General features: G+C 45.8%; 1 protein-coding gene across 4 annotated transcripts in view; it reads left to right on the forward strand.

The window, feature by feature from the left end:
- Positions 1-3,026: 3,026 nt before the first annotated feature.
- The window catches only part of wdfy3 (WD repeat and FYVE domain containing 3), a 44,533-nt gene continuing 24,941 nt past the window's right edge, over positions 3,027-22,618 (forward strand). For 2 of the 4 annotated variants that reach the window (XM_028995929.1, XM_028995931.1), the window contains exons 1-15: positions 4,779-4,975; positions 10,673-10,883; positions 11,388-11,511; positions 12,128-12,237; positions 12,557-12,718; positions 13,550-13,742; positions 13,904-14,090; positions 14,231-14,397; positions 15,299-15,769; positions 17,142-17,240; positions 17,586-17,779; positions 18,996-19,453; positions 20,564-20,647; positions 21,355-21,529; positions 21,815-22,029. In XM_028995929.1, the coding sequence (XP_028851762.1) occupies positions 4,947-4,975; positions 10,673-10,883; positions 11,388-11,511; positions 12,128-12,237; positions 12,557-12,718; positions 13,550-13,742; positions 13,904-14,090; positions 14,231-14,397; positions 15,299-15,769; positions 17,142-17,240; positions 17,586-17,779; positions 18,996-19,453; positions 20,564-20,647; positions 21,355-21,529; positions 21,815-22,029 (2,879 nt within the window). In that variant the 5' untranslated portion in view covers positions 4,779-4,946. Of the gene's footprint in view, positions 3,246-4,778; positions 4,976-10,672; positions 10,884-11,387; positions 11,512-12,127; positions 12,238-12,556; positions 12,719-13,549; positions 13,743-13,903; positions 14,091-14,230; positions 14,398-15,298; positions 15,770-17,141; positions 17,241-17,585; positions 17,780-18,995; positions 19,454-20,563; positions 20,648-21,354; positions 21,530-21,814; positions 22,030-22,618 lie in introns of those variants that run through there. The other 2 variants (XM_028995932.1, XM_028995933.1) reach the window with 2 other exon arrangements.

Here is a 22,618-nt window from a genome sequence, read left to right on the forward strand (position 1 = left end):
GCCAAAGAACCTCCAGTACAGCCGATTGTATTTCCAGTGGAAGTCCTGGTACAAGAACGTACAAGAACACAGGTTTCTCAAGAAAGAGAAACCAGTGACATTATTCACCTTCATGCATAGTGTTGATAAATGCAAAAGTCGGGTTTTCTTTCCACAGGGAAAGAAAGTATGTGGTCACCGTGGCAACAGGCTCAATCTACACCACTCTTCTGCAGTGGGCCAGGCAAGCCCGTTGGGCCTGTTTCCTCTGGTGGTGTCTGTATATGGAGGGGCGTGGGGGTCAGGGGAGAGGCAGGGTTTCCATGGATCCATAAAAAGTCTTAAATTGGATTTTCGAAAAATTAAGGCCTTAAAAATAATTCAAAATGACTTGTAATCAATAGTAAAATTACTAATAAATCTAGAGTTAGAGAAATAAGACACAATAAACCTCTTAAGAATCTCTTAAGAAACCTCTTAAGAATCTCTAATTTGTCTTTTGCATTTTTGTGCATGATATTATTGAATCTGGAATGGTCAGAAGGAAAAGAAAATTCCTACATTAAAAAAAATATTTAATCAAATCAGACAAGCCTTCAACCGTAATCCGTAGTCAGTAATCCCTCGGTCAGGGTGGTAGTAGCCTAGTGGGTAAAACACTCACCTATGAACCAGAAGACCCAGGATCAAACCCCACTTACTACCATTGTGTCCCTGAGCAAGACACTTAACCTTAAGTTGCTCCAGGGGGACTGTCCCTGTAACTACTGGTTGTAAGTCGCTCTGGATAAGGGCGTCCGATAAATGCAGTAAATGAAAATGTAAATGTCACAGCGCACTGTGCACTTCCGAGATCTCAAGCACAGCACCATCAGATTGTGCGATTACATGAGGACAAAAAATTATGCGGTTTATATTATTTGGTCTTGGACTGAAACAACAACACATTATGAAATGTTCTCAATGTTTACCGCCACCTTTGTCAGATGATTGTGACCGTATACAACATGTATAGAACTCTGGGACCATCTCCTGTTCTTACGTGGTGAGCCAAATAAATAAATACAAAGTATTCTTTTTGCAGGGGGCTCATTACTTTTTCACAGGGTTTTATCCAGAAGTTAACCTCATTTAACAGAGTAAAGTCGGTTTGTATTATGCAGGGTGCTTTATAGGGCAAATATAGACAGAGAGTGGTGCTGAGGTCATGTCCACTGAGATGTACAAGGGGTATTGGAACAATTGTGACATCAGTGAACACACAGCACATCATATTTAGCACCAGCAAAACACGGACCAATAAAAATAAAAATCAACAAAAGTGTGAGCCATAGTGGCATTGATTAAATTATTGACATTGATTAAAATATACATAAAGAAACTAATCTGATGGCCCCGACCCGGCCGATGCCAGGATAATAATTACAATAAACAATTTTAAAGCAAAGTGTTACATATTTTTTTTTTTTATTATTTCATTTATTTTCTTACATTCCTCTTGCCCATGATTCCATCTTCTTTTTTCCACCGGGTTTTCATCGGTTATTTGTATTAATATAATGTCAAAATATTAAGTGTGATTAAATAAATCATAAAAAAAGACAAAAGACGAAGAGTAAACATATTGATTTATTGATTATATCAAGAATATATTTGGTTACATAACAAATCAAATCCAAATCTCTCTGGAACTTCACCCAGACACTATAGTTCTGGCCATGGTGGCCTAGCGGTTAAGGAAGCGGTCCCGTAATCAGAATGTTGCTGGTTCAAATCCTGATCTGCCAAGGTGCCACTGAGCAAAGCACCGTCCCCACACACTGCTCCCTGGGTGCCTTTCATGGCTGCCCACTGCTCACCAAGGGTGATGGTTAAAAACAGAGGACACATTTCACTGTGTCACCATGTGTTGTGCTGCAGTGTCTTACAATCACTTTGCTTTTCAAAATCATTCTCATAGACGACTGGATGGATTATTCATGTTTTTTTATTATCTGCAGATACCAAAACAAATATGCCTACAGTTTATTTCAACAAGTTCAAATAATAGCCACTGAAGCAGCAACATCTCTGACTTGGCACCGCTCAGCTTCCATCCAAATCAGCTTGTCTTTGCCTTGCAGCTCCAGAGTTTGCACCCTAAATTTGTCCTCTTTAGGGGTGGGTGTCAGACACCCAAACACCTGGGTAAACGAAGCGCTGAAATTGTATTCAATTGTAATGTGCCAAAACAAACACGACTGGATGTAGTACCCTGCTATTTACACAGACATTTAAGTGGATGACGCGAGGCAGGGCAGGTTCCTCAACTTTCTTAAATTTCCCTCTGTAACATTAAAACATCTATGTGCATCTACGTTTACTTGTGACAGGTGTTATCACAAAACAAAATGCGGGAAAAATATATAGAAAGAGTGACAGAATACAGTACAGGCCAAACATTTGGACACACCTTCTCATTCAATGTGTTTTCTTTATTTCCATGACCATTTACGTTGGTAGATTCTCACTGAAGGCATCAAAACTATGAATGAACACATGTGGAGTTATGTACTTAACAAAAAAAGGTGAAATAACTGAGAACATGTTTTATATTCTAGTTTCTTTGCTCTGATTACTGCTTTGCACACTCTTGCCATTCTCTCAATGAGCTTCAAGAGGTCGTCACCTGAAATGCTTTTCCAACAGTCTTGAAGGAGTTCCCAGAGGTGTTCAGCACTTGTTGGTCCAGCTCACCCCAAACCATCTGGACTGGGTTCAGGTCCGGTGGCTGTGGAGCTCAGGTCTCCACTTTTTGTTAAGTACATAACTCCACGTGTGTTCATCCGTAGTTTTGATGCCTTCAGTGAGAATCTACCAACGAAAATGGTCCTGAAAATAAAGAAAACACATTGAATGAGAAGGTGTGTCCAAACCTTTGGCCTGTACTGTAGGTAAAGGACTAAATCGGGCTGTCCTGCTCCTCAGCGTCCAGCAGAGGTCAGTGTCGCTCCGCCCTGCTGATCTACCCATAATGCCCAGCAGCCGCGGCAGCAGCGCCGCTGGCTGGACCGGGGCCGGCCCTGCCTGTGTCTGTTGTTGGGATGTGGAGGATTAAAGATGGCCACTGTGTGAGGGAGCAGCAGCGCCGAACCTTTTCTCCTGCCTGGCGCATCATGTGCGGATCGTGGGCGGACGGAAGCCGGGAAACGCGCCGCTGATTTCGGCCCCGACAGACCCGCCGCCGCTCGCCTGACATTGACCGACCCTGAACCTCCGGGATAGCGGTGAGTGGACGGCGGATCCCGGAGCTCCCGCTTAGCTCTGCGGCTAACGGCGGACATCCTGGGTCCGGGAGCCGCGGGACGGTCTGCGCTCCGCGTCCCGCCGTCAGACCGCCTCGATTGCGGCAGATCCGGCGCGGTCGCGGCGAGCGTCACGTTTTACCCGCGGCCCCGGCGTCCGCAGCCGAGCGTCGCTTCACCTGTTCCGGGAACGGTGTCGGCGGCCGGTCGTTTTTTGGTCCCGGGCTCCGTTGGGTCCGGGCTGGGAAGAAGCCTGTCCGGCTCCGGCTGCCTCCTCGGCGGTTCGTGTCCACCTGAAGCCCGACATGTTCACGCCCTCGCCGCGTCACCGTGGTTTTATCACGCCGAACAGAACCCAGAGGTCACGTCCTGCGGGGTCATCTTCTTCTTCCAGCGGGTTTTTATTCATTTTATTTTGCCGTGTGGCGGTGAAAGATGCAGTCTGAGATGGAGGACTGTCTTCTGGAGCGTTGTCTTCAGGTCCACGGCCGCCGTCCCACAGCCGATGATGACCTGGAGGATGAAGGCAGGGAGGAATTCCCAGCTCGGGTCTGTCAGGTCGGGCTCGGAGGCTGTGCGGCAGCGGCGATCTGTGCCGGAGGGTTTTTTTCACGTTAAGTTTGTCCTCAGAATCGGGCCTCCCAGACCATAAACCTGGAACCCATGTTAGTCCATGAAGGTTTCTCGTTTTGGAGCAAATGAATTTTCCGAACCCCGGGCCAAACGGGAATATGAATGCTGGCAGTAGCTGACTACGTGTGCGGGGAATGGGTGGTGGTGGACCCGTCTGTCCCTGTAACTACTGGCTGCTCTGGACAAAAATGCCACAAATGTACGTGGAAATAATACAGGAGGCGTATTTTTGTCTGGGTCAGGATGAATACAGTATATAATGGTCATGAATAACAGGCCAGAAAATCTCAGGGACTTTATGGATGGAAATATGTTTTTTCCCGTCGGAATAACAGCATGTTGTTAGTCCAGATGAGTCCAGATGTGACCCGATAGACAGCGTGTTAGAAATCGTTTAATCAAGGCGCATTATTGGCCGAGGGTGGAACACACAGTGGTGCATTTAAAAAAAAAAAAGATTAATTGCTACAGAGACATGAAACGATATAATAATGCAAGCAATGCATATGCAGATTATTCATTTAACAGCGAACAATAATAATGGAATATGTGAGCCCTGTGCAATATAATAACCGTATGAGTAACAAGTGTTGACCGTAGACATGGCAAAACCCATAGCATATTTCATTATATTTATTATGGTAATTCAAATACGTATAATTTCTTAGATGCAAGTTGTTATTATTAGCATATTGTAATAAACATTAATGTCCTCATCAGTCATTAAGTGCCTAGTCAGTATGATAATTAACAGTAATAAATTTAGTCTTGATACCGGGTGAGGAATGTTGTGCCGTGTGTGGAGTGGTCGGAACCATAAAGCATTAAGCGTCGAAGCCTCTCCCACCCACCCCCGTGCTGGAGGCCAGATGGTACGTCCTGGTGCGACTGGCCACCCGTGTGTCGGGGACTCGGCCGTGCCAGTCCCGGCAGACGGCACCGTACGCTGGCACGCAGGCGCCCGACACCGCTCGCCCGGGCCTCGCCGCCGCCGCCGCTCCCTCGCTCTGGTCTCGTATCGGGCTTCTGCCTCCCGGGTGACACCCAGAGATGCTGGCGGAGCCGAGGGAGAGCAGCAGGTATGGGAAAACATGGCCGATGAGCCCGTCTCCGCGGAGACGGCGGCTTGTTTACAAGCTCCGTCTCTTTCTCCTCTAAAATGGCTTCTGGGTGCCAGGCGGAGATTGTTCCTCTTTGGCTTTTAGAAAATCCAGTTTTTCTTGCTAGATGGCGGTGTTCCGGCACACCGATGGCTGCTCCTGTGCTGTGATCGGTTTGCCGACTCCAGCTGTGATCCATATGGCATTATGTTTCATATCGGAGCGAGCGCGGTGACGAAATCTTCCATTTGGGTTTCATTTCATCGCGAAGTGGCGGTTGGGGGCCGAGTTATCCGGCCGTCTTATGGCAGCCGTGTATAATCGAGTCTTTTGGCTCGGGGTCGTTGTGCTGAGACGTGTCTCTGGTAATGAAGCAGCCCGGACAGGAAATGGCCGACTTCTCCTCCCGGACGGGGCTGGCCGGAGGGACGACTTCGCCACGGCACGTCACGCCGAGCAGGTGGGGCCCTGAGGGGCCGCGGAAGTCGGTGGCACTTTGTTGGGACACGCCTTTTTTTTCGAAATATGGTTTCTCCATCGCCGGGAACCGCTGGCCTTCGTCCGGTCGCGGGAATATGCCACACGATGTGTCCCTCTCTGTGACTGTCATGCATTTCAATGACAAGTTAACGTGTTGAGGACATTTCGGAAGATGCGGCGGTGGCCCTGATTGGCGTCCATGCCAATGTTCTGTTGACACACAGCCATTCCAGCGATATGTGTTTACGTCGTTTTCTCCTCCGTATTACCAGTCAGTAAATACAGCAGTTCATCTGGTAAGTAAGAGGGACAACGCAGAGCTTGGTGGGACTTGAGGGCCTCTAGGGCAGGGGAACAATCCTTCGTTGGGAATGATGAAGCGGCGTCCCATGTAAGGATCTGCCCTTGACCTTGCGAAACCCGACAGATGGGCGTGGCTGCTGTCACCGGCTCCTGTGGCCTTCTGACAGATCAGCCTGTAAAATTTCAGCTTGGAAGTCAAACACTTATTCACTAAACCGAATCAACCACTGGATGTAAAAAAAAAAAAAAAAACTTTCAGAGAATGTCTCCCAATTCATTAAAGTGAGGGGAGACCCACACCATTCCTTGGGTGGTGACATCACTGCTACCCTCTCCTGTGTGTGTGTGTGTGTGTGTGTGTGTGTGAGAGAGAGAGAAAACCTTGTCTGTTTCCATCGCCTCCTCCTGAAAAGTTCTTTCAGCTCGAATGGCTTTCCCAGAAGCTCAGCGAAGCTGGCAGCCCTTTGAGAAAAATGCCTTGAAAGACTTTAGGGTGGGAGGAATAAAAACAAGAGAGAGAGAGAGAGGTGGTGGTGGTGGTGGTGGTGGTGGTGGGGGGGGGCTCTGTAGCAGCTAAGCTTAGAATTTAACCGTGTGAGCTCACAATCGAGTGCCATTCTGTTTTTTTTTTTTTTTTGTAATTTGTCAAATATCGAGCCGAGGGAACTACAAATTCATGCAAATTCAAGTCTGGTCATTTGGGAATATTTCCTGTCAAGAAACATTGTGGATTCCTGTGGATTCTTTACAGAGCTTCTTTTTGCCGGATTTTGTTCCATGGTTATATTGGCAACGTTAGGAAATCCAAAAGGCAGAAATTCCTGTTTCTGAATCAGCACGAAGTAGAAATTGGCTCAGGAGATCATAAGCAAAACGAGTAAACATTAAATTTCCAGTTAATTTTTGTTCATTCGTGCTGGTATAATGTGTAGAAGTTTGTGTAGAGTTTTTTTTTTTTTGGATTATGTAATAGTGCTCATTACCCAATACAAAGCAAGTCAAATCAGGAACCCAACATGAACGTTGATGTCTCCACGTGTATTGCCAATTTTAGATTTAATGATATTAAATTTTGTATTTAAAATTTTTTTGCTCCAGTATGTGAGTAAAGAAAATTTTTGGACAAAGTGCTTGCACATTGAACCCAGCTTCATCGGAAAGGATGCGGGTGTGCGTGCTTGTTCGCTCCGCCGCTGCCGCCGGCCAGTCAGCTGATCAGTTTCAGCCTCGTCGCTCCCCGCTGCCGAGTCACCGCTCGGCGCGGCGCTCTTACGCCATGTGATCGCTGCCCACCAGTCACAGACAGCCCCGAGACCCCAGATGGACCTGCTACTACTGTACACAAATCCAATAGTATAGATCCCGCCCCCCGCTCCATATTAACAATAAAGAAGTCATTTCAAACTGTGGTCCCCTGCAATTTTATTATTGGAACGCAATCGCCCCTTATGAATAATCTAGATAATTAGTGCTGCCGCGGTTCTCGCATCTCCTGACCTACAGCCGTGAACAAACGCCTGGACCCACCTTATCATCTCCGTGTGTACCTCAAAGGCCGGGCGTGGCTCGAACCGGGCATGAGCTCAGCTATGCTCCCCTTACAGAACAATCGGTATCTGCGTGTTTCTATTCAACTCGCAATGATAAGAGTTGGTGTGATGCTTGTTGCATTCTGCCCAGGCGGTTTTTAAATTCGTAAATGATCTATTCATGTTGATGTGAACCATATTGTGACGGTGTCTGTGTCCCGAAGCTGCAATTTCGAGCACCACTCTTTTTTGCAGTGAATTTAGCAATTACCCTATCTCCTTAAATTTACTTAACAGAATCACATGATGTTGATTTATACAGTTTCAGCTATTTATTATATACAGTACAGGCCTAAAGGTCGGACACACCTTCTCATTCAATGTGTTTTCTTTATTTTCATGACCATTTACATTGCTTATGGACAACTGTCCTGCAGTGTGATGTTTTTTTTGGATAAGTGTAGAGTCTGGGGTCCCCACACAGTGAAGCGATTGTCATTGTGACGAAATGCGTCCACTCCGTTTAACCCTTCACCCTTACTGAGCAGTGGGCAGCCATGATAAGCACCCAGGCAGCAGTGTGTGTTACGTCTTTTTAAATCGGCGCCACCACCGCTGCTCCTGCTCAGCAGATGCAGGTCAGATATGTGGCCTGGTTCATTCAGGCCTCCCCAGTTTCCCCTGACCAAAGCAGACCCGGTGTGTTTATTGAGGCCGGTTTACAGCGCTCGGTAACCATGGGGTGACCTCTATAACGTGGAGGAACACTCAGCACTGCAGCTAATCGGCTGAATACTTGGTCCTTTTCTCCCTGCCCTACGATCAGATAGTTCACAGGTTACATTGGTCTTAATTAGCAGCATCCCATCACATCCAACAATCATACGTTTATCATTTGTTCATTTAGGCTCTTCATTCTGGAAGTAGAGACACAAATCACCTTCTACTTGTAATGAGAAATTAACACCAGTCTTGTGCAGATTGTCTACAGCGCCCTGGGAGTTTATGAAAATGGTTATTGATTTGTTTACATGATTGATCTGTAGGTTGTGACCTCGGTACAGGTCTCAGTGTGAGTTTTTTTGGGGTTTTTTTTCGTCGTCTGTTCGAACGCTGTAAATTGTTCCTTAAATGCACCTTAAAAGTCAGAGATGACCTGGGCAGCGCCGAGCTGAAACTGAAACATATGCTGAATATTCATATTGTCACTTGCTAAATTTAGTGTTCTGTTCTGTATAGCTCGGCACTTTGCTGTCATATAATAGTTTTAACTTATTCAGTGATTTATTTTTGTGGTAGTTTTCTGTGTCTGTTTACAATTCCTATGATTTAATTTGCCATTCTAATTGTATCTGTGGTCTGGTGTGACTTGCCATCTGATTGGGCTTCCTTCCATTCTGTGTCCTGCCCGATGAGTCACTTGAAGACAGGAACCTTTATTTATTTAGTCTTTTCACCACTTCTTCTTCTGCTTTTGCTAACTGGCATTTTATTTTGAGAATCCACGTAGATCAGCTGTTTTTTTTTTTTTTTTTTTGTATTTATGTGAGCACTGACTGCTCTTTTAGCCCATTGAGACATACTGTATGTGATCTTGGGCTTTATAAGAAGTTATATTTAAAATTTTTATTTTTGATTTAACTGATTCTATTTTTTACTGTCTTGTGTCTCTGGCAGTCGCCACACAAACAATTTGTGGGATAAATAATGTTTTTCTGATTCTGAAATGTTTTATATTCGCTCAATATATATGGCTGTAAACTGTACCTATGCTAGGTTATAATGGCTTTAGTTGGAAGACATTTACATTTACATTTTACAGCATTTATCAGACGCCCTTATCCAGAGCGACTTACAATCAGTAGTTACAGGGACAGTCTCCCTGGAGCAATTTAGGGTTAAGTGTCTTGCTCAGGGACACAATGGTAGTAAGTGGGATTCGAACCCGGGTCTTCTGGTTCATAGGCAAGTGTGTTACCCACTAGACTACTACCACCCATGAAGATACGAACATTAGAAGATTTCCATCTGTATGTTTATCAGGTGTAAAGTTCCACCTGCATCTTGTATATATGTATTGGTTTTAAAGGTTCTCACATCAGAGCTTATGCGGAACCGTAGGAATTCTTTGTCAAACAGCCGTGTCGTCATAAGATGAACCTGCTGACCTGCGTCCCGCCTCCTTGCTTCTGCTTTCTGAATCCAAGGCCTTGTGACCCAGTGAAGAACGCTCGTCTCGCGCACCTTCTGAGGGTTACTGTACACTGTGACCGTATCAATCTCATCTGTGTTGTTAGTTGCTGCACAGTAGATCTATGGTAGATGAGGTCAGAGGTCAGGCACTCGTGCCATTCTGCTGCGTAGATGGTCATTCAACAACACTGGACATTCTCAAGTGATATTAATTATACCAGACCGGGTACAGCATTGATCAATATCTATTCAAGCAGTCTGATTCAATATATCACGTGCATGTCTGCCTGCAACGGTCTGATGATGCTAATGACCACAGACTGGCTTTTCATGCATTTTCATGCATCCTTTATTTACACAGACATGAAAAATGAAACAGCTGTTCTACGTGTATCTATGCATCTAGCGGTTCACACTTCATGATGTCTGATTCGGATCGGGTTCAGACTCCAAATTAACCTCTGATCCATCATCCCAGATCCGTTTTAAGTTTTATTGTTACTGTGGACTCTCATTATAATCTTTAACCCTGATATCAGTGGTAATGGTGAATAAGGGGAGCGGAAATGCCTCAGAAGCATGTGTACATGTCCGTCCGACAGCTTTGAACTTGTCTCCTGTAGGTGTGTAAAGCTGGAGGTCCTGTTACCTCCCTGGAGCCCTGTGCGGTGGAGTCGTTTTCCTCCTGGAGATTGCGTGTTGCCAGAAGCGGTCTTTTAGTGAAGAAACGGAATTGTATCTGGCCCTCTGTCAGACCAATCATTTTTCTTCTAACATATTGCAGTGGCTAATTTGATTTTTGAATGATTTCAATTCCGTGTACGGTGTGATTATATCCCAGATTGGTTTATTGTCAGTACAACAGTATACACAGTATATTGTGTATTGAAATAATGTTTCACACAGACCCCCTGCTTGTGCAGTCATAAAAGAAAGATGTATATATGTATGTATATAGACACTAAACTATACTAACTAAAGCTAAAATATATGTGTGGAATGTGGAATTTTTTTTGTTTTGTTTTATGCTTTGTGATGTTAATTCATGAATACGTGGAGGGAAAAATGGAATAAAAATTTCTGAGCACGTTTGGCAGCACCCACACATGCAATTGCAAAAATAAGTACAGCTGTCTTAAAAGTGTTTCATGCCTCTCTCTATCTCTCTCAGGGCCAGCTTTGGCCTGAGGAAGCCGCTGAAGATGAATATGGTGAAAAGGATTATGGGTAGGCCACGCCAGGATGAGTGCAGCCCGCAGGACAACGCCCTGGGCCTCATGCACCTGCGCCGCCTCTTCTCAGAGCTCTGCCACCCGCCGCGTCACATGACTCAGAAAGAACAGGAGGAGAAACTCTACATGATGCTGCCCGTCTTCAACCGGGTACGAGCTAGCCACGCCCCCCTGCTGCTAATTTTAATGTTTGCGGGGAAATGTGACATTTCATGTTGCTACTGCTGTGAATGCTGCTTATACATAGAGCTCCGGCCCTGCCACTAGTCATCGGCGTGGGTTTAATTAACACTAGACAATATTTGGGTCTGTGGAGGTTAAATAGCAATTATATCATCAAGAGCTGATTATAGGAGTGTAGTGCAGCGCTGAGAGCGCTAATTAAGCCGGACGGCGGCCGACGTCCCTGCACTCGCCACCGGCTGAAGTGGGACACTTGAATCTCAGAGAGCTCGTGGAGTTTGTGTCTGCGTGCTGTCGCCATGGTGATTTGTCAGTCCGGCACGATGGGCGTTCGGGATGCTGATCGCCGCTCCCCTCTGCCTCTGGAGCAAGTAGCGCCCGGCTCAGCTGTTCTGATGTGCGCGTGAACGCCTGCGTTGCCTGATTCGTTGAATGTGATGCTGTGACTCCGCCCCTCCTTCTGAACGGCAGGTGTTTGCGAACGCACCGCCTAGCACGATGAACGAGAAGTTTTCCGATCTACTGCAGTTCACCACGCAGGTGTCCAGACTGATGGTGACTGAGATCAGGCGCCGAGCCTCCAATAAATCTACAGGTGTGTATTACACACACACACACACACACACACACAAATGTATCGTTGTGGTGAATATTTGCTTATTCACTGCTGTCAGAGACACTTTATAGATTTATTTTAACATCTGCTCTCAAGGTGATTCATTTTTCACTACCTTTTCATGTCCTCCGTGGTGAGTCCATTCACAGGTTCCACCCTGGTTTTAATCACACTCTTGTAGCTCCAAGAAAACCAGTTTAAAGGTCCTAGAATGTAACGGTTGGAACAAAGGCTTGGTACAAAGAGCCTGTGAACAATTTGCATGCTTCTTCCTACCAACAAGTTCTCCAGACATCATAAGGTCTGTTGGTTGGAGTAAAATTGGCTCCGCCCAGTGCTTATTGTGAGTAATCCCTGTGTATGGTGGGTTTTTTTTGGCCCCTCATTAGTCCTTAAGTGCAAGATCTCCTGCAGTATTTGAATAGCGGGTGGGTTTTTCTTTCTGTTGTTTCAGGTAAATGGCGCTGAAGGCTGTGAAAATATTTGAAAGGCAGCAGGTCCTGTTACTTATGCAGGGTCCTCACATCCAGGTTTCTGTAGCGAATCTTAGTTGTAAAAAATGTTTTTTTTGTTTTTTTTGTGTGTGCTTGTGCAGAGGCTGCCAGCAGAGCCATAGTTCAGTTCCTGGAGGTGAACCAGAGTGAAGAGACGAGTCGTGGCTGGATGCTTCTGACCACCATTAACCTGCTGACTTCATCTGGACAGGTGAGTTAAACTGCTGGTTGCAGGAGCAGGTTAACTACCAGGTTCTAAAACATTGTGCGTGTGTGTGTGTGTGTGTGTGTGTGTGTTTAAGTAAGTGAGAGCGAGAGATCACTCACCAGATGGTTTAAATTTTCCTGTTGGTTTCCTTTGATGCACCTGAGCCCCATATGTGTTCTGTCTGCATGTTGCTGTTTGAGTGTGATCAGCTGACCAGCAGCTGCGTCTGGACATCCAAGTCCACGGGAAATCCTGGTGATGTGGCAAAAGGAGAAGAGATAAAAACAACAACTCCACCATGCTCTTTCTCCCCCCTCTTCAGAAAACGGTGGACTGCATGACCACCATGTCTGTGCCGTCCACACTGGTCAAGTGTCTCTACCTGTTCTTCGACCTGCCCCAGATGCCCGAGGTGCCCGCTGCCACACAGAGTGAGCTCCCGCTGGCCGACCGCCGTGCCCTGCTGCAGAAGGTGTTTGTGCAGGTGAGCAGCCTGGTCATGTGATGGCTGATCAAGATATATGCAACAGCACTGGTAATCTGTCATCACGTTAATTCATATCAATAGGGCATCATAATTTACATTTACATCATTTATCAGACACCCTTATCCAGAGCGAGTTAGTCAGTAGTTACAGGGACAGTCCCCCCCCTGGAGCAACTTAGGGTTAAGTGTCTTGGTCAGGGACACAATGGTAGTAAGTGAGGTTTGAGTCTTCTGGTTCAAAGGCAAGTGTGTTACCCGCTAGGCTACTACCACTATAGGCTACTATAATCTCAGTTATATTTCTAAAAATGCTGTAGAATAATACAGAGTTTAATAATTCCATCCTGGCAACATTGTAACATAAAATACAAATCCATGCAGATGCTACATAGTTCTTTATAGCAATATATGCATACATAACCAGTTAAAAGTTTCAACATATCTGCTGTATTGAGACTGTTATAGAGGGTAGTTTGAATGATCTAATAAAGGATATGTAAAAATTTTTTAAGACATGAGTAACCTCATAGGTTGAATCTCAAAATAGTCAGAAAATAAAAAAGCCATTAAAGAGAAGGTGTGGCAGGACATATTATTGCTGAAGTGAATTGTGGGTCCGTTGCATCACATTGGCCATGCAGCCTGTCTCTTATAAATCTGTAGTTACAGGGACAGTCCCCCTGGAGACACTCAGGGTTCTTGCTAAGAGACACAATGGTTGTAAGTGTGATTTTTGTGGTCTGCTGGTTGTCTCCTGGTTAGGCTACTACCTCCTAAGTTTGACATATTCAGTTCATAAAATATTCTCTCCCATACGTCATGACACAGATCCTGGTGAAGTTGTGCAGTTTCGTGTCTCCTGCGGAGGAACTGGCACAGAAGGACGACTTGCAGCTGCTTTTCAGTGCCATCACATCATGGTGTCCACCCCACAACCTGCCATGGAGGTCCAGCGCCAGCGAAGTTCTGATGACCATCTCCAGACATGGCCTCAGTGTTAACGTTGTCAAGTACATTCATGGTGCGTCTTACGTGTCCAGCCAGAGTGGTGCAAATAGGTTCATCAGAATGTCAGGGGACGTTCTTTACTATCACTGTGCAGGAGAAAATGCTGATGTTTATGATGTGGGGGAAAAACATATACAATCCAGAACTCTGATGGCAGCATCCCTTCCTCCACAGAGAAAGAGTGCTTGTCCACATGCATCCAGAACATGCAGCAGTCGGACGACCTCTCTCCGCTGGAGATCGTCGAGATGTTCGCCGGCCTGTCCTGCTTCCTGAAGGACTCCAGTGATGTGTCTCAGACGCTGCTGGATGACTTCCGCATGTGCCAGGGTTACACCTTCCTTTGTGACCTCATGCTCAGGTTTGCTGCCAGCCACAAACCCTGTGCCTGACCTTAAATGACCTTTGTGTGTGTGCGCAGTACACGCTGAATAATTTTTTTTAGCCCTGCTTTTGATATTGTATAAACCAGCAAAAAGCGAAAGTGATTTACGTGCGCAGGCTGGAACAGGCTAAAGAGGAGGAGTCCAAAGACGCTCTGAAGGACCTGGTGAACCTGGTGACATCTCTGACAACGTATGGAGTGAGTGAGCTCAAACCGGCTGGTCTCACCACGGGGGCGCCGTTCCTCCTGCCTGGCTTCGTGGTCCCACAGCCTTCTGGGAAAGGTCAGTCCAGCAGGACGCCACTGACTTAATTTTTCCCCTCTGCCCTTGACAGCTGGGATCATGCTAGTGTGTGAAGGCTTCTAGGCCTGTGTGTGTGTGTGTGTGTGTGTGTGTGTGTGTGTGTGTGTGTGTGTGTGTGTGTGTTTTGGACTTGTGCAGGGAAATGTGACAGAACTGCAGCCGTATTCCCAGCTCCTTCAGCACATTCTCAAGATTTCTCCCGGGCTTTATCCCTTCCATAAACCATATGAGAATATGATAATTAATTTTTTTACATAAAACACCAAAAAATAATTAATGAACAATTTGTATAATATTTAAACCATATACAAATTGTTCATTAAATATAATCTTGCATTGTATTTAACCGGGTTGCTAAAAGTCTACTGTAGTGAAAAGTGGAAGTGTGTGTGTGTGTGTGTGTGTGTGTGTGTGTGTGTGTGTGTGTTTTTTGGCTCATTTCCTGGTTTGTTGGCTCGGTGGCTGTACTGGGAGGTGTGTATTCACTTCTGTAGTCTGTACGCGGTTCTCGTTTCCCCCCTTGTGTGTGTGTTTGAGAGAGAGTCTAGCGAGTCTTTTTCCACTTGTCTGTGCCGTGGACCCACGGGTGGAGCTCTGCAGCAGCAGCAGCAGCAGCCGTAATCGACATTAATTGCAGGCATTAGCGGTGCAGTGGACTCACGCTGCGCTTGTCTGGTTGGGCTGTTTGTTTGGCTCCTCGTTTTGCACCCGCACAGAGGAGAGGCATTAACTGGGCAGCAGGGGGGCAATTTGGAAGGCAAACATGGCATAAAGCACATACGAACTCGAACAATATATGTCACCTGATGTAGCTGTGAGCCATGAGAGCATGACTCTGCAATAATCCAGTAAGAATGTAATGATTTTTGGATTGTCCCAGGTCACACGGTGCGGAACATCCAGGCCTTCTCAGTCCTGCAGAATGCCTTCCTGAAGACCAAAAGCAGCCGCCTGCAGCGCATCATCCTGGAGGCCATCTCCAACATCTACTTGGCCGACAGCGCCAACTACTTCATCCTGGAGCCTCAGCACACACTGTCGCAGCTGGCCGAGAAGGTGGCCAAGGTGCCGGAGGTCCAGGCCAAGTACTTTGAGCTGCTGGAGTTCGTGGTCTTCAGCCTGAATTACATCCCCTGCAAGGAGCTGTTCAGCGTCAGCGTCCTGCTCAAGTCCTGTGGCTCCTACCAGTGCAGCATCGCCGCCACTCGAACGCTGCTCAAGTTCAGCCGCCACCACGGCATCTTCAGCGAGGTGTTCCGTGAGGTGGGCCTGCTGGAGGTGCTGGTGACGCTGCTGCACAAATACGCTGCGCTCATGAAAGACCCCACGCAGCCACACAACAACGACCTGGGTGAGAAATTGCAGTGGCTGACAGAACAGCTATACATCATAACAGTTATTATATCTGTATAAAAATCACAATTTGTTAAAGACAACACATTAGACAACAAGTTACAAAGCAAAGAAAGAACCCAGCCCTCGAGTGAGCATTATTGTCACTTCAGCTACATGCATGTTAGACAGTACATAGTGAAATGAAACTACGTTTCTCCGGAACCTGGTGCTACGTGTAACGTTTAAACATGCTGACATAAAGTGCACGTTTGGGACATCGACAAACCAGGCTACATGGGACACAGGCAGTGCAAGAATAACAGTGCTGAACCAGTACAATGAGTAATGAAGGTGCAAAGTAAAAATAATGCAAATGCTATTGTGCAGTAATAGATCATATTTTTGAAACATAAGAGCTTTGTGTGTGTGTGTGTGTGTGTGTCCAAAGCGGAACGTCCCTGAGTGTTTAGTTATCTGATTGTCTGTAAAAAGAATCTATTGCGCTGTCTGGCAGCGAGGGCCCAAATGCCTCGGTACTTTTTTCCAGGAATTCAAACATAGAGAGGCTTCAATATCTTTATTTTATTCTTAATTTTTCATAGGTCCCCTAGTATGAAAATTTCACTTTGTCAGTTTATTAATTTGAGTTCCCCTAGTCTGTCTATGGTCCTGTAGTGGCTAGAAATGGCGTCCAGAGAATTTCCCATCCCTCTAGAGTCATTCGAGCCTCTGAAGAACCAGTGGGTTAATTTTATTAACGGCGCTTCCTGGGGAAATCTCATTGTGGGACTGTCTCAAAGTGGCTGTAATTCTGCACCAAGGCTGAATTTTGGAAAGGGACTTACAGTATTAGGTATCCAAAAAGACTGATATAAAAGCAAAAAAAAAATCATAATATTGGACATTTTAAGTGGGGGAAAAAAAGTTTTAAGTTTATCTATAAATCACATAAAGTAATTTTTTAATTCCTTTCACATTATGTGCTGTATAATTGTAAATTAACTTTTCATCTTTCTGTAAATCCTTGAAAAACCCATACTAGATATTGATGCCAGCATATTTATGCTTAATGTAAGGGGGCCTTTGGTTAATTGCTTTTACACTTTATTGAATTTTAGTGGAATCCTGGTCTGTGTAAGTGGCCTGTAGATTTTATTAATATGTATTGCTGGCTGAGATTATGAAACCTTTTACATTTTAAGGCCTTTCTGTGAAATGCACTCCTCTGTTTAAAAATGCATGAAATGTGCTTCCGTCCGTGCTGTCAAGCATGGAGGACCGTCTTTACAGGCTCTCTAGAAATGGAAACCTTATTAAACATATTGCACTAATGACTAATAAAATTGAATCCACCCCCTCCCCAATCACCCTGACTTTCTGCCTCCCAGGTGACAATAAAAACAGTGTAACTGACGATCAGAAGCAGCTCTCCAGACTGGTGATGGAGACACTTACTGTCCTGCTGCAGAACTCTAACACTAATGCAGGTGGGTGTGTGTGTAGTCTGGGTGATCTGAATGCATTGTGCACTGTGTAAAAAGGTAATAGAGACGACAACAACATATAACCCAAAATCTCATACAGTATGTCTCATATAGCCTTATATAGCCCAAATTCACATACAGAATGTCTCATATAGCCTTATATAACCCAAAATCACATTCAGTATGTCTCATATAGCCTTATATAGCCCAAATTCACATACAGAATGTCTCATATAGCCTTATATAACCCAAAATCACATTCAGTATGTCTCATATAGCCTTATATAGCCCCAAATCACATACAGTATGTCTCAATGGGCTTTGACCCCCCTCCCCAATACATTTCAGGGCTCTTTCGGGAGTTTGGCGGGGCGCGGTGCGTACACAACATTGTGAAATACCCGCAGTGCCGGGAACACGCCCTCATGATTATCCAGCAGCTTGTGTTGTCGCCCAGCGGGGACGATGACATGGGGACCCTGCTGGGGCTGATGCACTCAGCGCCACCAACTGAGCTGCAGCTGAAGGCTGACATCCTACGGGTGAGAAGCTCACCACACCACATCTTATAGACTTATTCAGATATGTGCATCATACAGACCATGTTTCCCTGCCACTGAGGTATTTGGCAGCCACAGAGACTGTAGAGAACAGAGAAAAGTAGAGTTGGAAGGAAGGAGATGGAGCCCGCAACACATCTGGGCATTTGATGAAAGGAGATGGTTTAAATTGTCCAGAATCAGGAAGTAAGGTTTTTATGTAAATCATCATCTTCTGGGTGTCATAAATATTTACACACCACAGGAAAAAAAAGACCAAATGGTTTGTATTTAGCTCCTTCTCTCCAGTCTATAAAACATCCCCACAGCATGACTCTAGCAGTGCCATTTGTCCCGCCTAGCGGTTAAGGATGCAGCCCCATAATCAGAAGGTTGCCAGATCGAATCCCGATCCGCCATGGAGCCACTGAGCAAAGCACCGTCCCCAGGCACCTGTCATGGCTACCCGCTGCTCACCAAGGGTGATGGTTAAAAGCAGAGGACACATTTCATTGTGTCACTGTGTGCTGTGCTGCATTGTATTACAATGACAATCTTGGAGTGCACCAGGCATTTACCTTGGTGGCTGGTTCAATTTTACTCTCATCTGACCAGAGCACATCTTTGGCAACCTTAAAATGTGCCTTAAGACTTTCTGGCCCCTCTTCTTTAAAGCCCAGTTTCTATGGACTGTATGGCTTATTGTGTTTGTCTCTGCTGTGGCACTGTGTGTTTTAGTGGCCAGCCCTCTCTTGGCAGGTTTGTTGAGTTAGGTTTGTGGTACCATGTTCTTTCCATTTGAAGATGATTGGTTTGGTGCTTTTTTTAATATGTATTTTTCTCATTTCACTTCACCAACCAGACAAGTGCATGCAGTTCCATCACATAAAATATGATCAAAAGTTTGAAATGTAACAAAACAGGTAAAAAGCCAAGAGGGGTGAAGACATTTGCAAGGCACAGTAACAGGTCACCATGACCCATGCTCTATGTCTTATATAGCACCGGGAAAGAATGGTCCTTGCTGTTATATTTAGAAATAGAACAGAAGTAGAATAAATACTCAGTGTTTAAAAATGGAATAAATGGAACTATGCCGTATGTATAAATCAAGTGAAACGGTGAGTCAACTCATGACCATATGACCTAAAAATGCTCATTAGGAGAGTGTTTTGTCCAAGATTCCAAAAGATGCTGATTACTCTATCCTCACTCACAGGCTCTGCTGGCTGTTCTACGCGAGAGTCACCGCACACGTACCGTCTTCCGCAAGGTGGGCGGCTTCGTCTACGTCACGTCCCTCCTTGTAGCCATGGAGCGCTCGCTGTGCTCTCCGCCCAGGAATGGCTGGGAGAAGGTGAACCAGAACCAGGTGTTTGAACTGCTGCACACGCTCTTCTGCACGCTGACGGCGGCCATGCGCTACGAGCCCGCCAACTCGCACTTCTTTCGCACCGAAATCCAATACGAGAAGCTGGCCGACGCCGTCCGGCTGCTCGGCTGCTTCTCGGACGCCAAGAAGGTGGTGCCAGTGTCGGCGGTGCCGTCCAACGCGCAGCCGTTCCAGAGAATGCTGGAGGAGGATGTGGGCCCGGCTGACAGTGTCTGCCCCACCCTCACACACTGCAGCAAACTCTTCATGTACCTGCACAAGATGGCCACCGACTCGTTCGACAGGTGAGATCCGTGGAAACACTGCATGTGGGGTGTTGTTTGTGTGTTCGGCACAGATGCTAGTATTAGGCTACATGTGCACACACATATACAATCAGCCTCAGTTTATAGGTTTTCTGGAAATAGTGGGATTTGCCTCTGTTCACATTAGAGCCACTGTTGGGCTGCGATATTCACATGTAGATTATAGACTAAATTGATTACAGTCGATAAAAATGACTTTTTTATGTATTTATTTATTTTTATTTTAACGATTATTACATAATCTTGGTCTGTCGAATGATTTGGTAGTCATGGCTGAGGAACATGTTTCACTCTCTAGATAATCTTCACATTTGTAATCAAACCACTCCGTATGGATGCCACAGTAAATTGAAAGCTTTGAAGAGTCTTAATGAGGTCATGCTCCGCCCCCATGCGTGGTAATTAGGGGCGTGTAGTGACAAGGATCTCACGATACATGGGTCACAATACAATTATATCACGATACATTGTCTGAAAGTTGAATCGTGGCAACTGAACTTTCTTTCTTTAAACGTAGAGACGTTTCATTCTGCATCCACTGTGATGCTGTACATATTAAAAATATTCTACAGTTCACTGAAATGTAAAAACAGATCATACAAGATGCTGCGATGCTGCCATGGTTTTGAAATTTCATTCTGCCTGAAATGCCAGTAGTTTAAAGTACCCAGCTGCACAGCGCCATCTACAGTAGTGGAGGAGTTGTAGTCTCACTAAAGAAACTAAATTTGTGTACAAAATTATCAGTATGTTGCGGTATCTATTTTCTAACACCCCTAGCAGTAATTATATAGTCATATAGGATGGACTTTATGTAATTATATAATAATAAATATAGTATTTAGTGGCTGAAATGTTTATGAGATTCTGCTCCATCACAGCTTTGGGTTTGGCTTGGCTCTGTGTGTGTGAGTTTGTTGCATGTTGCTGTAGCTGCTATTATATTAGCTCTGAGCTGTTTCCAGCTTTCACTAACAGTCTTCCTCCTTTTCTCTCTCTCCCTCTTTTCTGTTTTCCTTCTAACACCCTGGCATCGCGTGGCTCTGTGTGGGTGATGGGATAATGTGTGGTGTGCGTGTGTGCATGCAGTCGGGCCGAGCAGGTTCCCCCCTGTCTGACGCACGAGAGCTCTCTGCCCTCACCCTGGGGCACGCCGGCACTCACCAGGAAGAGGTATAGCAGCAGTCAGTCATCACCGCTGTCTTCCTCCGCCTGTCTGTCTGCTCTCTTCGTACCTTTCTCTCTGGTTTATTAGTAGGACTGCTGGCTCTGCTTACCTGCTGATGCTCAAAACCTCTCATTGCTGCTCTCACCCAGTATTTGCATAGAAAACAACCAAAGGTGAAATGATGAAAACTGGGAAGTTTAATTCATACTCTTCATTACTCAGCGTGAGTGCCACGGCCTCAGCAATACCCAGCAGTAGCCAATCTCAGTCTCCAACTCACAATCACTCCATCCCACTCCTTCCATCTTTCCTTGGCTCACCATTAAGTCCAGATACTCATCTGGGCTTACTGTGCTGTTACACCCTCCTTCCCTCCCTCCCTCCCTCGCCCCCTCCTTCCACTTTTGCTCATTGACTCACACCTTTGCTTTCCCCCCTCACTCACCATCCCACAGCCCATCACTTGCTCAGTCCCACCTACGTCCCTCACTCATTTTTTCAAATCTGTTTTTGGCTCCCAGACTTATTAAACACAACATGAAGGGGCTCTAACCTCCATGCCTTTTCATGCAGATGTTTAAAATGTCAATCTCTGTGTGCTAACAGTTCACTCTGTAGATCCAGATCAGTCAGTTTTCATGGGCCTGACTCGGCGTGGTCAAGCTGAGCTGTTTGTGAAGTGTGTGCTCATGTTCCTCTGTGGTTTCCTCAGGCACGGATACCACAGCACCTCCAACACCTCCAACACAGCGAAAGCCTTGACTGACCTTAAACTACAGCTGGGCAATGTGTCACAGCATTCTACGGACCCTGTTGTCATCCACCCAGGGGCGGCGTCTGCCATGTTGGACCTCCTGCCGTCTGTAAACTCCGACACGCAGCCAGAGGTAAGGGGGTGTTCGCTTTTCTCTTGTCTAGTTTTTTACGACATTTACGGCATTTATCAGACGCCCCTTAACCAGGGCTACTTACAATCAGTAGTTACAGGGACAGTCCCCCCCTGGAGACACTCAGGGTTAAGTGTCTTGCTAAGGGACCCAATGGTAGTAATTGGGGTTTGAACCTGGGTCTTCTGGTTCTTAGGCGGGTGTATTACCTACCACCGTAGTCTTTACTAGTTTTACTACTCTGGTAGCGTGTGTCAATGACCACAGGCTCCTCTCTTTTCCCAGCATGCCCTGGACCTGCAGCTGGCGGTGGCGAACATGCTGCAGCTTCTCGTGCATTCGGAGCGGAACCAGCAGATCCTGTGTGAGGCCGGGTTCCACTCGCGCCTTCTACAGAGGTGCAGCTGTGCTCTGGCGGACGAGGACCACCCCCTACACCAGCCCTTGCAGAGGATGTTCGAGCGGCTGGCGTCACAGGCGCTGCAGCCCATGGTGCTCAGGTCAGAGTTACAGATCTCTGTTGTCATTGGACATTTAGCAAATTAGATGTGCTATTGCATCTCAAATAAAAACCTTCAATCCTTCAGTCCCAACCAAATAGTGACTGTGTGTATGAATGAAGGGCAGTGGAGGCCTAGCGGTTAAGGAAGCGGCCCCGTAATCAGAAGGTTGCCGGTTCGATACCCGATCTGCCCGTCCCCACACACTGCTCCCCGGGCGCCTGTCATGGCTGTCCACTGCTCACTCAGGGTGATGAGTTAAATGCAGAGGACAAATTTCACTGTGTGCTGTGCTGCTGTGTATCACGTGTGACAATCACTTCACTTCACTTTAGATACATTTGGACATTTCTTGGATTCATATGAGATACTAAATTTTTGTATAATAAATACGTTAAGAAAACAATACAACACTGGTGGTTTAAATAAGTATATGAATCCATTTTCTAATTGCGTAAAATGTTTTGTTCAGTCTGTGGTTAATGGTTTAGTGAGGACTCTGTTAGTACTTATCATTGATCTGGAGAAGAACTCCAAATAAATGTAGGCATGAATACAAAATATCTGAATAACTGTAAGACCAAAGGTT

Source organism: Denticeps clupeoides, chromosome 11, assembly GCF_900700375.1.
Source record: "Denticeps clupeoides chromosome 11, fDenClu1.1, whole genome shotgun sequence".
NCBI classification, from domain to species: Eukaryota; Metazoa; Chordata; class Actinopteri; order Clupeiformes; family Denticipitidae; genus Denticeps; species Denticeps clupeoides.